This window comes from Scyliorhinus torazame, chromosome 5 (assembly GCF_047496885.1).
Source record: "Scyliorhinus torazame isolate Kashiwa2021f chromosome 5, sScyTor2.1, whole genome shotgun sequence".
Lineage (NCBI taxonomy): Eukaryota > Metazoa > Chordata > Chondrichthyes > Carcharhiniformes > Scyliorhinidae > Scyliorhinus > Scyliorhinus torazame.
Window position 1 is genome coordinate 149,953,468 of NC_092711.1, and position 17,996 is coordinate 149,971,463.

Sequence of the window (17,996 nt, forward strand, 5' to 3'; positions counted from 1 at the left end):
TTTGGTACCTAGGGATCCAGATAGCCAGGAACTGGGGAACCTTGCATAAGCTTAATTTAGGAAGATTGGTGGAGCAGATGGAAGAGGATTTTAGGAGATGGGACATGGTGCCCCTGTCACTGGCGGGCAGGGTGCAGGCGGTCAAAATGGTGGTCCTTCCGCGATTTCTTTTTGTGTTCCAGTGCCTCCCTGTGATGATTACCCAGGCTGTTTTCAATAAAGTGGATAAGAGCGTTATGAGCTTTGTGTGGGCTGGGAAGACCCCAAGAGTGAAGAGGGGGTTTCTGCAGCATAGCAGGGATAGGGGGGGGGGGGGGACTGGCACTGCCGAGCTTAAGTGACTATTATTGGGCCGCCAATATATCAATGGTATGCAAGTGGATGGGGGAAGGGGAGGGAGCGGCGTGGAAAAGACTAGAGATGGCGTCCTGTAGGGGAACCTGCCTGCAAGCATTAGCGACGGCGCCTTTACCGTTCTCCCCGAAAAAGTACACCACAAGTCCAGTGGTGGCGGCAACACTGAAAGTTTGGGGGCAGTGGAGACGACATAAGGGAGTGACGGGTGCCTCAGTGTGGTCCCCGATAAGGAACAACCATAGGTTCATCCCGGAAAGGATAGATGGGGGATTTAAATCTTGGCAGCGAGCAGGAATTGCGAAATTGAAGGACTTGTTCTTAGACGGGACGTTCGCGAGTCTGGGAGCACTGACAGAAAAATATGGGTTGCCACCTGGGAATGCATTTCGCTATATGCAAGTGAGGGCATTTGCGAGGCAACAGGTGAGGGAATTCCCGCTCCCGGCGCAAGAGATCCAGGACAGAGTGATTTTGGGGGCATGGGTGGGGGATGGTAGGGTGTCAGATGTATATCGGGAAATGAGAGAGGAGGGGGAGACGATGGTAGAGGAGCTGAAGGGAAAATGGGAGGAGGAGCTGGGGGAAGAGATTGAGGAGGGGCTGTGGGCAGATGCCCTAAGTAGGGTAAATTCCTCGTCCTCGTGTGCCAGGCTTAGCCTGATCCAATTCAAGGTTCTACACAGGGCGCATATGACGGGAGCAAGGCTGAGTAGATTTTTTGGAGTGGAGGATAGGTGCGGGACATGCGCGGGAAGCCCGGCTAACCACACCCACATGTTTTGGTCATGTCCGGTATTGCATGGGTTCTGGGTGGGTGTGGCAAAAGTGATTTCAAAGGTGGTGGGGATCCGGGTCGAACCAGGCTGGGGGTTGGCTATATTTGGGGTTGCAGATGAGCCGGGAGTGCAGGAGGCGAGAGAGGCCGATGTTTTTGCCTTTGCGTCCCTAGTAGCCCGGCGAAGGATTCTACTTATGTGGAAAGAAGCGAAACCCCCGGGCGTGGAGGCCTGGATAAACGACATGGCAGGGTTTATAAAATTGGAGCGGATAAAGTACGCACTAAGAGGTTCGGCTCAAGGGTTCACCAGGCGGTGGCAACCGTTCCTTGACTACCTCGCAGAACGATAAGGGAAATGGAGAAGGTAGCAGCAGCAACCCGGGGGGGGGGCATGCGGGCCCTCAGGGGTTTCCTATAGTTGTTTGTATATTAGTTATTTATACTGGCGTGTGGGACTTTATTGTCTTGGAGAGTTATTATTTTGTTGTTGGCAGTTGCCGTTTAGTTAATATATTATTTATTTGTTAAAGGATGTTGGGGTCCCTGTCGGGACAGGAGATGTGTTGGTGGAATTTTGGCAGTACACTCGAGGTTGGCCTGGTTGAAGTCCCCGGCCACGATGAACAAGGCCTCCGGGTATTCTGCTTCATTGTTATTTCAAGCGGCGTCTTCACTTCCGCCTGGGGTGGGATGCAGACCGCTGTGATGATGGCAGAGGTGAACTCCGTGGAAGGTAGTATGGACGGTACTTCACAGTCGGGTATTCCAGGTCCGGGCAGCAGTAGTTCACCAAGGTCGCCACATCCGAGCACCAGGAGTTGACGAGGAGACAAACCCATCCACCCACTCCAGGTTCAGTCCTGGATGTGATGAACAGCAGGAATAACTGCAGAATCCAACCCGTCATCACTTGTGAACCCTTTGGTGTCTCAGCCTGTTGGACGACTGAGTGAATCCCTCCCCACAGTGAGAGCAGGTGAATGTCTTCTTTCCAGCGTGAACTCGCTGGTGTCTCCGCAATGTGGATGATCTTTGAAATCTCTTTGTGCAGTGAGAGCAGCTGAAGTTTCTCCTCAGTGTGAATGCGCTGGTGTTCCATCAGTACCTGAGAGCTTTTAAACCCACTCCCACAGTCGGAGCATTTAAAGGGTCTCTCATTGGTGTGAGTGACATTGTGGCTCAGCAAGTGATGACCGAGTGAATCTTTTCCCAGTCGGAGAGGTGAACGGGCTCTCCCCGGTGTGACCTCGCTCGTGTTTCATCAGGTTGGATGAGGTTCTAAAGCGCTTTGTGCAGTGAGAGCAGCTGAACGGTCTCTCCTCAGTGTGAACGCGCTGGTGGGACATCAGTAGCGGAGAGCTTTTGAAACCCCTCCAGCAGTCAGAGCATTTAAAGGGCCCGTTCTTGGTGTGAGTGACATAGTGTTTCAGCAGGCTGGATAATTGAGCAAATCCCTTATCACACACAGTGCAAGTGAACGGCCTCTCCCCAGTGTGAACTCGTTCGTGTTTCCGCAGGCTGCTAATGTCAGTGAATCCCTTTTCACACTGAGAGCAGGTGAAAGGCCTCTCTCCAGTGTGAACTCGTTCGTGTTTCCGCAGGTTGCCAATGTCATTGAATCGCTTTTCACACTGAAAGCAGGTGAAAGGCCTCTCCCCAGTGTGAACTCGTTCGTGTTGCCGCAGGTTGCCAATGTCATTGAATCTCTTTTCACACTGAAAGCAGGTGAAAGGCCTCTCTCCAGTGTGAACTCGTTCGTGTCTCCACAGGTTGCTAATGTTAGTGAATCCCTTTTCACACTGAGAGCAGGTGAAAGGCCTCTCCCCAGTGTGAACTCGTTCGTGTTTCCGCAGGTTGCCAATGTCATTGAATCTCTTTTCACACTGAGAGCAGGTGAAAGGCCTCTCCCCAGTGTGAACTCGTTCGTGTTTCCGCAGGTTGCCAATATCATTGAATTTCTTTACACACTGAGGGCAGGTGAAAGGCCTCTCTCCAGTGTGAACTCGTTCGTGTCTCCGCAGGTTGCTAATGTTAGTGAATCCCTTTTCACACTGAGAGCAGGTGAACGGCCTCTCTCCAGTGTGACTGCGTTGATGCTTTTCCAACCCGTACAGGCCTTTGAACCCCTTCCCATAATCCTCACATTTCCATGGTTTCTCCATGGTCCGGGTGCTCTTGCGTCTCACCGATTTGGACAGTCAGTTGAAGCCTCGTCCACACACAGAACACCTATACAGTCTCTCCCTGCTGTGAATGGTGTAGTATTTTTTCAGGCTGTGTCGCCGGTTAAAGCTCTTTCCACAGTCAGTGCTCTGTAACAGTCTCACACGGGTGTGTGTGTGTGTCTCAGTGCTTTTCCAGACACACTGATGTTTAAAATCTCTTGAAACAGACAGAAAAGACAAACATTTCTCCTTCTAGATTCAAAGGCCAATGATCCCAAGAATTGAGTGACTCAGTCAGTTCTTGACGTGATATTTAGTTTGAGATCTCAGCCTCAAACTCCTCTTGTTTGAACTTCCTGCAAACAGATTTTACAATAGTAATCATTGTTAGTACAGGATAGAAACTCAGAACAGACAATTCTAGTTTCTATCGAACATGCTTTCCTCTCTCTTTCCCTGAAATGCTCTAAATCTCAATCCCACACACTCCCTCCATTCTCACTCTGCTGTATCTAATGTTCCCCCTCCCAATTCTCCTGAAGGTAGCTGATTCAGGCTGATTGACAAATTCAAGCTCACTGCTTCCTGCCCTGGACAGAGAGATCTATATTCACTTACTTTCCCTCCCAATTTTCCTGAAGGTGCTGATCAACAAATCTAAATTCACTAAAACCTGTACAAGAGTACAGAATCTACATACTCCATACATTTATTGATTAGAGATAGGAAAATTCTGAGGAAGAACTTTATTTAGTCATGGAGTGGTCACGACAGGGAACTCACTGCCCACAAGCGTGGTGGAAGTCGAGATGATCAATAATATATGAAGAAAATAAGCTTTCAGGGGAACAGGGATATCGAGGGGGAATGGGACTGACTGGATTGCCGTACAGAGAGTCAGCATTGACTTGAGTTCCCAAATGGATTCTGTCAGTGCTGCAATGACTGTATGACTGGAAATATACACTGTAGGTAGAACTAATAATACATGTATTTCATGCCAGAACCATCAATAATATATCTAATACATTCCATACAACACTAGATGTATCTCTATCCGATATAAAAAAAATTTAAATTAATTTACAGGATGTGAGCGTCGCTGGTTCAGCCAGCATTTATTGCCCATCCCTAGTTGCCCTTCAGAAGGTGGTGATGAGTTGCCTTCTTGAACCGCTGCAGTCCTTCAGTTGTAGGTACATCCCCTGTGCTGTCAGGGAAGGTGTTCCAGGATGTTGCCCCAGCAACAATGAAGGAAGGGCGATATATTTCCAAGTCTGTCTGTTGAGTGACTTGGTAGTGGGATTCCCAACTATCTGCTGCTCTTGTCCTTCTAGATAGTAATGGTTGTGGGTTTGGAAGGTGCTGTCGGAGGAAGCTTTGTGAGTTACTGCAGTGCACATTGTAGATGGTATACACGGTTGCCATTGTTCGTCGGTGGTGGAGTGTTTGAATATTCGTGGAATGGGGAGCAGTCAAGCAGGCTGCTTTGTTCGGGATGGTGTAGAGCAGCATCTTGAGTGTTATTGGAGCTGCACTCAACCAGGCAAGTGGTAATTATTCTATTACACGCCTGACTTGTGCCTTGTATATGGTGGACAGGCTTTGGGGGTCAGGAGGTGCATTATTCACTGTAGTCTTTGGCCTGCCTTGATGGCCACCGTATTAATATGGCTAGTCCAGTTCAGTTTCTGATCAATGGTAACCCTCATGATGTTGGCCGTGGAGGATTCAACAATGCTAATGCCACTGAATGTCAAGGGGCGGTGGTTAGATCCCCCTTTATAGGAGATGGTCATTGCCTGCCACTTGTGTAGCACAAATGTAACTTGCCACTTATCAGCCAACATCTCGATACTGTGCAGGACATGCTGCATTTGGACATGGACTGCTTCATTATCTGAGGAGTCACGAATGGTGTTGAACATTTTGTGGATGACTGCACACATTCCCACTTCTAGCCTTGTGATGAAAGGGAGGTTATTGATGAAGCAGCTAGAGATGATTGGGCCCAGAAGTGTGCCCTGAGGAACTCCTGGAGCTGAGATGATTGACCTCCAACCACCACAGCCATCTTCCTTTGTGCCAGGTATGACTCCAATCACCGGAGAGTTTTCCCCGATTCCCATTGACTCCAGTTTAGCTGGGGCTCCTTGATGCCATACTCAGTCAAATGCTGCCTTGATACCAAGGGCAGTCACTCTCACCTCACCTCTGGCATTCAGGTCTTTTGGCCATGACTGAACCAAGGCTGTAATGAGGTCAGGAGCTGAGTGACCCTGGTTGGACCCAAACTGAACGCCCGTGAGCAGGTTTTGCTGAGTAAGTACCACTTGATAGTGCTATTAATGACTTCTTCCAACACTTTACTGATGGTGGAGAGTATTCTGACAGGGAAGTAATTGGTTGGGTTTGATTGTCCTGTTTACTGTTCCCTTTAATGTCAGCCATCTCCTGGGGAAACCAGCCCTTTAAATGTGAACATTAGGAAAGAGACCATCCTTTTAGCCAGACAAATAAATGTGTCAAGTTGAGGGAGCAAAGGATGTCAATGTCTTTAAGAGAGAGAGAGAGACCTGGGCCAAGCTTTGCAGAATCTGCACCCTCCCTGGATTCACTTCCTGACCCTTCAGTTGCTGCAAGTTACCGATTGAAGGTCAGAATGAGACAATAAATGGAAAGAGGGAGAAAAGAAAGTGTTTTACTCACAGATCTTGGAGACAAGAGTCTGTGTGCAGCTCAAGCTCATTCAGGGTTGGAGGAACAACAGCTTTGCTGGGCAGAAACCTCCACGTCCAGCTTCCGCATTGAGACAATGGAGGAGCTCTGATTGGTAGAGCAGCAGAATCCTTCCGGTCCTCCAATCTTCCTATTGGTCAACACCTCAGCAGTAAGGTCAGCGGAAGTGAGCTCCCCTGCACATGCGCAGCCTCCCCTTCCCTGAGACATGCGCATCCCGGGTCAGGGGAGGGGTAGATCACCGACGGCCGGAACTGTCAGCCGGTTGCCTGACAACCTCTTCTGGAGAGTATGTGTGGGAAGGGGAACAATGGGTGGGGGGGGGGGGGGGCGGGGTTGCCGCGTCTGCGCGTTGGGCAGTGACGTCACCGCGGAGCGGACTTATTCTTATTGGTTGATTTTGAGGACGAGCTCCTTTGTGATGTCACAATGTGGAGGTTGGACAATGAGTTTCAGACTAAAACATCCTCCTCTGGGCAACATCTGGGAGCAAATCAGTGTCTCCCCCTTTCAATAGTTCAAAAGATACAGGAGCAGAATTAGGCCATTTGGCCCATCGAGTATAACCCTTCAACCCGATTAAAAATCTGTCTCACCCCTCCCTAAATGTACTCACTGTCCCAGCTCCACCACACTCTGGGGTAGTGAATTCCACAGATTCACAGCCCTTTGGGAGAAGCAGTTTCTCTTCATCTCTTTAGAATTTGCTACCTCTTTTTAAAAAGAATCTTTATTGTCACAAGTAGGCTTACGTGAACACTGCAATGAAGTTACTCTGTAAAGCCCCTACGCTCCACATTTTGACGCCTGTTCGGGCACACAGAGGGAGAATTCAGAATGTCCAAATTATCTAACAGCACGTCTTTCGGGGCTTGTGGGAGGAAACCGAAGCACCCGGTGGAATCATAGAATTTACAGTGCAGAAGGAGGGCATTCAGCCCGTCGAGTTTGCACCAGCCCCTGGAAAGAGCACCCCACCCCAGCCCACGCCCCAACCCACGTCTCCACCCCATCCCCGTAACCCAGGAAACCCACCTAACCCTTCTGAACACAAAGGGCAATTTATCATGGCCAATCCACCTAACCTGCACATCTTTGAATGTGGGAGGAAACCGGAGCACCATACAAAATCTACAGAGACATGGGGAGAACATGCAGACTCCACACAGCCAGTGACCCAAACCGGAATTGAACCTGGGACCCTGGAGATATGGAGCAACTGTGCTAACCACTGTGCTACCATGCTGCCCATCTTATCCTAAGACTAATCCCTCTCGTTCTAGAATGCCTGAAAGACGTGCTGTTAGGTGAATTGACATTCTGAATTCTCCTTCAGTGTACCGTAACAGGCGCCAGAATGTTTGGGGAGTTTCACAGTAACTTCATTGCCGTGTTTTTTTAAAATTTAAAGTACCCAATTCATTTTTTCCAATTCAGGGGCAATTTAGAGTGGCCAATCCACCTCGGCTGCACATCTTTGGGTTGAGGGGGCGAACCCACTCAAACCGGGGAGAATGTGCAAACTGCGCACAGACAGTGACCCAGATCTGGTATCGAACCTGGTACCTCGGCGCTGCGAGGCAGCAGTGCTAACCACTGCACCACCAAGCGGCCCCATTGCGGTATTAATGTAAGCCTACTTGTGACAAAAATAAAGATTATTATTATTAAGTGGGAGTAGCGTCTCCAAGGTGGCCTTCAGGACGCACGACAACGCAGAATCGCCGAGCACAAACTTATAGCCAGGTTCTGCACACATGAGTACGGCCTCAACCGGGACCTTGGATTCATGTTGCATTACATCCCCCCCCCCCCCCCCAACCATCTGGCCTGGGCTTGTGAAATCCTACCAACTGTCCTGGCTTGAGACAATTCACACCTCTTTAAACTGTAATTATCCCTCTCTCCAGTCACTCTGTCTGGACCTGTAAAGACTTAATTATCTGCAAAGACTCGCATTCAAAAGTATCGTCTTGCATCATTGTCTTTGTCTATGTATATGTTTCTGGAACCCACCTCTTCATTCACCTGAGGAAGGAGCTGTGCTCCGAAATCTAGGGATTCGAAACAAACCTGTTGGACTTTATCCTGGTGCTGTAAGACTTCTTACTGTGCTCACCCCAGTCCAACGCCGGCATTACCACATTAAAGTAAAAGGGCAAAGTGGCAGCACGGTAGAGCAGTGGTTAGTACTGCTGCCTCACAGAGCCGAGGTCCCAGATTCGATCCCGGCTCTGGATCACTGTCCGTATGGAGTTTGCACATTCTCCCCGTGTTTGCGTGGGTTTCACTCCCACAACCCAAAGATCTGCAGGGTAGGTGAACTGGTAATGCTAAATTGCCCCTTAATTGGAAAAGATAAATTGGGTACTCTAAAATTGAAAAAAAAAGTAAAAGGGCAAAGACTATTTATAGTTTAAGAGATACATTCCTAATAAAAAGAGTGTTCAGGCATTGTTACTTCTAGTTTTTTGTAGAAAAAGTCATCAAACTTGAGGTTTTTGCCTTACAACTCTTTAATTTGTTCACTGGGTTTAGAATTTATCTTTCAAAGTTACTGATCTTTTCAGAAATCTTACACAGTTGATTTAGAGCTACAAGTTTCAACTTCCTATATTCAGCATCAGGCAACTTCTGTCTCTATTGCTCATGTCAATGACAGCTCAGCAACAGAGCTGAGTGCTGGAGATGCCGTCACTCCTTTTAGGAGCTGAAATCAGTAGAAAGATGAACCACAGTATCTGGTTGAGCTTTGTGTGAGCTGTCCGACCATAATGATATATACAATAGCTAACCAGGTAATATGTTGTGATGAGGGTTTAGAAACAGACCCTGGGTAGACGAGTTCACTGAAGCTGTGGGCTTGTCAGCTGTTCAATTAAACTAGGCATCCAACAGCCACAGAGACCTCTAATATTGGACACTGGGTTTAACCCTGTTCTGTATTGAACAGACCTATCTAATACTGGAGGTGATATAGTTAATCTGACCCTTAATTCATTCAATTCCAAAAGTGAATAACATTTATTCAAGTACAGTGATTACTCTGTTAATCTGTGAACAAAGTGGTGTCAATTCATGCAGATCCGTGTCTGAACTCAATTTCATGACTTATTTTTGTTACTGACTAGGGTGCCTCTCTCTCTCTCTCTTCTCTCCTCTATATTTCTCCTGCCTCTCAGTCTCTGGTGCTCCCCTCTCCCTCTGGTGCCTCTCTCTCCCTCTGGTGCCTCTCTCTCCCTCTGTCACTCTCAGCTGCCTCTCACTCTCTGTTATCAGTGCTTAGGAAGGCAGGTGGGATAGTTTCCTTTGGTAGCTGATGGCCAAGAATATAAGAGCAGGGAGATTGTGCTGGAACTGGATCAAACACCAGTTAGACCACAACCGGAGCACTGTGGACATTTCTGATCACCACGAGAGAGGCTGCAGAAGGATGTGATCACACGAGAGAGGCTGCAGAGGGGATTTATGATGATGTTACCCAGGAGGGAGAATTTTAACTATGAGGAAAGATTGGAAAGGCTGGGGTTGTTCTCCTTGGAACAGAGGAGGCTGAGGGGAGATTGAATTGAGTTGTGTGTAATTCTGAGGGGCTCAGATAGAGTGAATATTCACCTCAGCAGAGTCCAACCCCTGCAGTCAAATATGAAGTCACTAGTGTGTCAGGAAGTGGGATGAGTGAGTGACTCTCTATCCGCAGAGAGAACATGGAAACAGCAGCTCCCCAGTTTGAACTCGCTGGTGTGTCAACAGGCTGGAGGATTGGCTGAATTCCATCCCACTCCTGGAACATTTTTCAATGTCCTCTCCCCAGTGCCAGCAGGCTGCCTGACTGAGAGAAGCTCTGTCCACAGACAGAGCAGATGAATGGCCTGTCGTTAATATGTTGATGCTGGTGTCATATTGATATTGTTCATTCCGGGGACTTCCGGTGACAACATGTCGGTGGATGTCGCACGTTTGGTGGCTCCTGCGAGAGTCTCGGATCTTTGGACGTTTATGCCCAGTTTTGGGAGAGTTTTTGGATGAGTTGTTGAGGGAAGTCATAAGGAGGCCGATGAATGTTGAAGTCCCACAGGAAAGGTGTTGGAAAGAAGAGGGCGAGCGAAGGTCGGCCAGCGAGTGCTGCTGTGAGTCCTGCAGGAAGGAAGATGACGGGGGCTGGGTCGTCCGGGGGGGGGGGGGGAGGGGGGGGTGCTCCCCTCACTGGGGAAACTCTGACCACGGTGATGTCAGAGCTTCGGACACAAGTAGAAATTACCCCTTTGAACTGAATTGGCCACATTCTGTTCTATTCTCTGAGCCATCACCCATTTGATCCTCGGTCGTCGCTGAAACGGAATCTTCGAGGCTTGGTTCTTATTCTCCTTCTGACCCGTGTCCCAGACAGGTCAAATTTACTCTACTTTGAACTGTCGAATGACATCTTTCTTCCAACCACAGATCCATTCTTCAGACATTGTGGTTCAAGGTGTCAACTCAGGTTCTGCTTGGCATTTTATTGGTGGTTTGGGAGTCTCTGAAAGCAGTCGTAAGGGGGCAGGTGATTCTGTTTAAGGCCAAGGTGGACAGGAAGGCGAGGGAGGAACACCAACAACTGATAGAAGAGATTTGGGAGATGGATGGGAGGTAGGTGGGGGACCTGGACCCAGGGCTCCTCGCAAAGAGGACGGAGTTGCAGGCGAGGTTTCACCTATTGTCCACAGGAAAGTGGTGCATCTGCTGAGAAGGGCGAGTGGGGCTGTCTGAGTCTCGGGGGAAGGCAGAGTGTGGGTCAGCTACATAGGGAGGCCGCAGCAAGGGAGATAGTTCGGGTGCGGCACAGGATGGAGGAGTTGGTGGTGGCTCCGGAACAGATTAATAAGGTGTTCGAGGAGCTCTATAGGGACTTGTATAAGTCGGAGCCACCAGAGGAGCAGCGGGAGATGATGGAGTTTCTGGGTGGGTTAGAGTGCCTGAGGTTGAGGGGGTGGAGAGGGCATGGTTGGAGCAGCCGATAGGGGTGGAGAAGGTGAAGGTGGCGATTGGCAGGATACAGGCAGGGAAGACAGCGGGGCCAGATGGGTTCCCAGTTGAATTTTATAAAAGATTTAAGGGTAGGCTGGGGCCTTTGATGGTTAATGTTCAAGGACGCAATGGACAGTGGTGCCTTGCCGCAAACGATGGGGCAGGCGTCCATCTTCTTGTTGCTTCAGAAGGGCAAAGATGACTTCAGGTTGCGGCCATGGAGAGGTCGCTTATTTGGCAGCTCCGGCTCGTGGTGGACCTTTTCCCCTGACTTATTGGGGATTTGATCGGTAAAATTGGAGACTGGTGAGGTAGAGAAGAATCTCCCACCAGTTTATGGAGACGTGGATCAGAAGTGGTCTGGAAAGGAGAGATTGTTGGGCAAAGAAGGGAGTGAAGACTGCACAGGAAAACATGGCGGAGGCTCGGGGACTGGGATTGCCGGCCCAGTGGTCAACGGAGCAGCTGGTGAAATTCCTTCAGCAGAGCTTCGCCAAGTAAAGACAAGAGTACCTGGACCCGATTAAGACAGGGATTGACCAGGTGGGGCAAAGATTGGAAGCCCAGGGACAGGCGATCCAGAAGGTGGAAGAGGCGGTGGCTGAGCACGAGGACCAGCTAACCACGATGGCAGTGGAGCTGATGAGGGACCATCAGAATAGGCTGCAAGAGAAAGTGGAGGATCTGGAGACAGGTCACACAGGCAGAACCGGAGGATCGTTGGCCTCTGAGGGCAGTGAGGGTTCGGGTGCAGGGGCACATGTAGCGCGTATGTTCGAGAATCTGCTGGGGGAAGGTTTACTCGACCCTTGGAGGTGGGCAGGGCGCACAGAGCACTTGCAAGGAAGCCAGGCTGATCACATGGAATGTGAGAGGGCTGAATGGGCCGGTCAAGAGGGCTCGTGTGTTCGCGCATTTGAAGAGATTGAAGGTGGACGTGGCAATGTTACAAGAGACACACCTGAGGATAGTGGATCAGACTAGGCTGAGGAACGGGTGGGTCGGGCAGATATTTCATTTGGGGCTAGACTCTAAAACTAGGGGGGGTTGCAATCTTTTTTTTTTTTTTAAATATAAATTTTGAGTACCCAATTCATTTTTCTCCAATTAAGGGGCAATTTAGCGTGGCCAATCCACCTGACCTGCACATCTTTAGGTTGTGGGGGTGAAACCCACGCAGACATGGGGAGAAAGAGCAAACCCCACACGGACAGTGAACCAGGGCCGGGATTCGAACCCCGGTCCTCAGCGCTGCAGTCCCAGTGCTAACCACTGCGCCACATGCCGCCCCTCAGGGGGTTGCGATCTTGATTAATAAGCGGGTGTCATTTGAGGTAGGGAACATCGTGGCGGACTCAGGGGGAAGGTATATCAACACGTCCTCGTGCCAGGGTCAGCCTGATACAATTCAAGGTGGTTCATCGGACACACATGAAGGTGTCCCGGATGAGCAAGTTTTTTGGGATAGAGGACAGGTGTGTGAAGTGCGCGGGAGGGCCTGCAAACCATGTCCACATGTTTTGGGCATGCCCGAAGCTTAGGGGACAGTGGCAGGGATTTGCGGACGTCATGTTCATTGTGCTAAAAACAAGGGTGGCGCCGAGTCCAGAGGTGGTGATTTTTGGAGTTTCGGAAGATCCCGGAGTTCAGGGGGCAAGAGAGGCTGACGTCTTGGCCTTTGTCTCCTTGGTAGCCCGGAGACGGATATTGTTAGTGTAGCGCACAAAGACTCACGAGAGACGAATAGAGATGAAGTCGATGAGGCTTTATTAAGCGTGACTTGTTCCCCGCAGTTCAGCAACAGACTGGCCTGCGGGGGAGAACTCCTGGTTCTTATACTCCGCCTTCAGGGCGGAGCTAGAGATCAGCAGCCAACCAGGACCCGGGATCTGTCAGTTAATGACATCACGGCTTCACAGTCCCACATGACCCCTAATGCATACTACCACAGTTAGCATGGAGGGACTCGAAGCCCCCAAAATCAGGGGTTTGAGTTAGCGACATGCCTGGGTTTCTTAAGACTTGAGAAAATTAAGTTCACCCTGAGAGGATCAACGTCAGGGTACGTTCGGAGGTGGCAGCCGTTTATCGACTTCTTCAGAGAAAACTAAACTGTCAGCAGAGGCAATAAAGGGGGGGGGGGGGTGATGGGATCGGGGGGAGTTCGGCTATTTTGTGTCTAGAGTAGGCGGGAGCTGTGGGAGATGGAGGGATGTTTACGCACTGAACTATGTTTACATTTGTCTTTGTATCGCTTATTGTTATAAAAGCATAAATGCCTTAATAAATGTTTAAAAAAACATTGCACCTCACGCCTTAAACCTATGTCACCTGGTTATTGACTTTTCCAACCTGGGAAAGAGCTTCTGACTATCCACTCTGTCCGTACCACTCAGAATTTTGTAAACATTTATCAGGTCGTCCCTCAATCTCCGTCGCTCGCGTGAAATAAATCCGAATTTATCCAACCTCTCCTGACAGCTAATACCCTCCAGGCCAGGCAACATCCTGGTGAATCTACTCTGTACTCTCTCCAAAGCCTCCACATCCTTCTGGTAATGTGGTGACCAGAATTGTAGGCAATATTCCAGATGTGGCCGATTTAAGGTTCTGTACAGCTGCAGCATGACTTGACAATTTTTATACTCAATGCCCCGACCAATGAAGACAAGCATGCCATCTGCCTTCTTAGCTCCTTATCACTGAAAGTGGCAACGCAGGTGGATATGTTTATTGTAATTTCCCAATCTACCACAGACAACTTGCCCCTCATACCATGACAGTTTCCTTCTGCGAGAAACACCCGGATAAATTAGACAAAAGAACCCTGTAACCACCACAGCCCATCTCAATGGAACATGGCTGTTTTGGGAACTAAATATCTTCCAACGTGCAAACACCTTTTCATTCTGTGCTCCTCGTCAAACTTGGAACCAGGTAATCGCAACGAGACTCAAAAATGGTCAGCCCACCGGAGGCAGAGGTGTTAGACCGGCCAGTCCAGCAGAAAGAAACCCTCCAATCATCACCATTCACCAGATGTCAGAATGAACAAAATGCAGTCCTGGATGTCAGTGAGAACAGAAACAATAACAGCGGAGCCAACATCTGTAAGTTGTGAACTTGTTGGAGTCACAACAGGTGGGATGAATCACAAAACCTCTCCCCACATTGAGAGCAGATGAATGGTCTCTCCCCAGAATTAACTCGCTAGTGTCTCCGTAGTTGGGACGGATCATTGAATGTCTCCCCTGCTCAGAGCAGGTGAATGGCTTCTTCCAGGTGTGAACTCGCTAGTGTTCCTGCAGTGTGTATGGATATCTGAATCCCTTCTCTCACTAAGAGCAGGTTAACGCCTTCTCCCCAGTGTGAACTCGCTGGTGTCTGCAGGTTGGATAACTGAGTGAATCCCTTCCCACACTGAGAGCAAGTGAATGGCCTCTCCCCAGTGTGAACTCGCTGGTGTATGCACAGGCTGGATAAGTCAGTGAATCTCTTCCCACACACAGAGCAGGTGAACGGCCTCTTCTCAGTATGAACTCGCTGGTGTTTCCGCAGCGCGGACAACTCAGTGAATCTCTTCCCACTTGGAGAGCAGGTGAACAGCCTCTTCCCAGTGTGAACTCGCTGGTGTTTCTGTGGTGTTTCTGCAGGTGGGATAACTGAGTGAAGCCCTTCTCACACTGAGAGCAGGTGAACAGCCTCTCCCCAGTGTGAACTCGCTGGTGTATCCGCAGGGTGGATAATTGAGTGAATTCCTTCTCACACTGAGAGCAGGTGAACAGCCTCTCCCCGAACTCGCTGGTGTGTCTGCAGGGCGCATAACAGTGAATCCCTTCCCACACACAGAGCATGTGAATGGCCTCTCCCCATTGTGACTGCGTCGATGAACTTCCACCTGAGACGGGGCCCTGAATCCCTTCCCACAGTCCCCGCATTTCCACGGTTTCTCCAGGGTGCGGGTGTCCTCGTGTCTCTCCAGGTTTGATGATCAGTTGAAGCCTCGTCCACACACAGAACACGTGTACGGTCTCTCTCGTCTGTGAATGGTGTGATGTTTTTTCAGGCAATGTAACTGGTTGAAGCTCCTTCCACAGTCAGTGCCCTGGAACACACTCACTCGGGTGTGTGAGTCTCGGTACTTTTCCAGTCACACTGATGGTTAAAATCTTTTGAAGCCAACAGAAAAGCCAAACATTTCTCCTTCTAGATTCAAAGGCCGGTGATATTCAGTTCCAAGGAATTGAGAGACTCAGTTAGATTGAGACGTGATATTTGTGATTTCTGTCTGTAATTCCTCCTCTTCTAATATCCTGTAAAAACAATTTACAAAAGACATCACTGTCAGTACAGGATAGAAATTCAGAACAGACAATTCTAGTTCCTAGAGAATATTCTTTCCTCGCTCATTCCCCAAAAGCTGTAAACCTCCATCCCACACACTCTCCCTCCATTCTCACTCTGCTGTATCTAATATCCACCCTCCCAATTCTCCTGAAGGTGCTGATTCAGGCTGATTGACAGATCCATGGTCACTGCTTCCTGTCCTGGACACAGAGACCATAACAAATAGGAGCTGCAGTTGGCCATTCGGCCCATCGATCCTGCTCGTCTATTCTGTGGGATCATTGGCCGATCTATGTCAGCGGCATTATCCCTGTTATTGACCAGAGGCTGAGTGTGCTGACTCAATATCTGTGAGCTCATGAGGCCGAGCTGCAAAACATCAAGGAAAGTCGATTTCGGCGGGCGTGAGAGCAGCTGGTTAGTCAGTTTCAGCGGGAGCATTGCGGAAGGAGGTTGCTGGGAGGTAAGTCAACCTTTAAAAGCACTTCTCTTTGCAGGGGCAGGCCAGTCGATTTCGGCGGCGTGAGAGCAGCTGGTTAGTCAGTTTCAGCGGGAGCATTGCGGAAGGAGGGTGCTGGGAGGTAAGTCAACCTTTAAAAGCACTTCTCTTTGCAGGGGCAGGCCAGTCGATTTCGGCGGCGTGAGAGCAGCTGGTGAGTCAGTTTCAGCGGGAGCATTGCGGAAGGAGGTTGCTGGGAGGTAAGTCAACCTTTAAAAGCACTTCTCTTTGCAGGGGCAGGCCAGTCGATTTCGGCGGCGTGAGAGCAGCTGGTGAGTCAGTTTCAGCGGGAGCATTGCGGAAGGAGGTTGCTGGGAGGTAAGTCAACCTTTAAAAGCACTTCTCTTTGCAGGGGCAGGCCAGTCGATTTCGGCGGCGTGAGAGCAGCTGGTGAGTCAGTTTCAGCGGGAGCATTGCGGAAGGAGGTTGCTGGGAGGTAAGTCAACCTTTAAAAGCACTTCTCTTTGCAGGGGCAGGCCAGTCGATTTCGGCGGCGTGAGAGCAGCTGGTGAGTCAGTTTCAGCGGGAGCATTGCGGAAGGAGGTTGCTGGGAGGTAAGTCAACCTTTAAAAGCACTTCTCTTTGCAGGGGCAGGCCAGTCGATTTCGGCGGCGTGAGAGCAGCTGGTGAGTCAGTTTCAGCGGGAGCATTGCGGAAGGAGGTTGCTGGGAGGTAAGTCAACCTTTAAAAGCACTTCTCTTTGCAGGGGCAGGCCAGTCGATTTCGGCGGCGTGAGAGCAGCTGGTGAGTCAGTTTCAGCGGGAGCATTGCGGAAGGAGGTTGCTGGGAGGTAAGTCAACCTTTAAAAGCACTTCTCTTTGCAGGGGCAGGCCAGTCGATTTCGGCGGCGTGAGAGCAGCTGGTGAGTCAGTTTCAGCGGGAGCATTGCGGAAGGAGGTTGCTGGGAGGTAAGTCAACCTTTAAAAGCACTTCTCTTTGCAGGGGCAGGCCAGTCGATTTCGGCGGCGTGAGAGCAGCTGGTGAGTCAGTTTCAGCGGGAGCATTGCGGAAGGAGGTTGCTGGGAGGTAAGTCAACCTTTAAAAGCACTTCTCTTTGCAGGGGCAGGCCAGTCGATTTCGGCGGCGTGAGAGCAGCTGGTGAGTCAGTTTCAGCGGGAGCATTGCGGAAGGAGGTTGCTGGGAGGTAAGTCAACCTTTAAAAGCACTTCTCTTTGCAGGGGCAGGCCAGTCGATTTCGGCGGCGTGAGAGCAGCTGGTGAGTCAGTTTCAGCGGGAGCATTGCGGAAGGAGGGTGCTGGGAGGTACGTCAACCTTTAAAAGCACTTCTCTTTGCAGGGGCAGGCCAGTCGATTTCGGCGGCGTGAGAGCAGCTGGTGAGTCAGTTTCAGCGGGAGCATTGCGGAAGGAGGTTGCTGGGAGGTACGTCAACCTTTAAAAGCACTTCTCTTTGCAGGGGCAGGCCAGTCGATTTCGGCGGCGTGAGAGCAGCTGGTGAGTCAGTTTCAGCGGGAGCATTGCGGAAGGAGGTTGCTGGGAGGTAAGTCAACCTTTAAAAGCACTTCTCTTTGCAGGGGCAGGCCAGTCGATTTCGGCGGCGTGAGAGCAGCTGGTGAGTCAGTTTCAGCGGGAGCATTGCGGAAGGAGGGTGCTGGGAGGTAAGTCAACCTTTAAAAGCACTTCTCTTTGCAGGGGCAGGCCAGTCGATTTCGGCGGCGTGAGAGCAGCTGGTGAGTCAGTTTCAGCGGGAGCATTGCGGAAGGAGGTTGCTGGGAGGTACGTCAACCTTTAAAAGCACTTCTCTTTGCAGGGGCAGGCCAGTCGATTTCGGCGGCGTGAGAGCAGCTGGTGAGTCAGTTTCAGCGGGAGCATTGCGGAAGGAGGTTGCTGGGAGGTAAGTCAACCTTTAAAAGCACTTCTCTTTGCAGGGGCAGGCCAGTCGATTTCGGCGGCGTGAGAGCAGCTGGTGAGTCAGTTTCAGCGGGAGCATTGCGGAAGGAGGTTGCTGGGAGGTAAGTCAACCTTTAAAAGCACTTCTCTTTGCAGGGGCAGGCCAGTCGATTTCGGCGGCGTGAGAGCAGCTGGTGAGTCAGTTTCAGCCGGAGCATTGCGGAAGGAGGGTGCTGGGAGGTAAGTCAACCTTTAA

General features: G+C 50.2%; 1 protein-coding gene across 1 annotated transcript; it reads right to left on the bottom strand.

Moving 5' to 3' along the window:
- Positions 1-309: 309 nt before the first annotated feature.
- On the bottom strand, positions 310-6,092 carry LOC140420077 (uncharacterized). The gene is made up of 2 exons (XM_072504099.1): positions 6,010-6,092; positions 310-3,656 (listed from the first exon to the last, which is right to left on the bottom strand). Exon 2 carries the CDS (start codon positions 3,295-3,297, stop codon positions 2,290-2,292), a length of 1,008 nt encoding a protein of 335 aa, XP_072360200.1. The 5' UTR covers positions 3,298-3,656; positions 6,010-6,092; the 3' UTR covers positions 310-2,289.
- Positions 6,093-17,996: the final 11,904 nt, after the last annotated feature.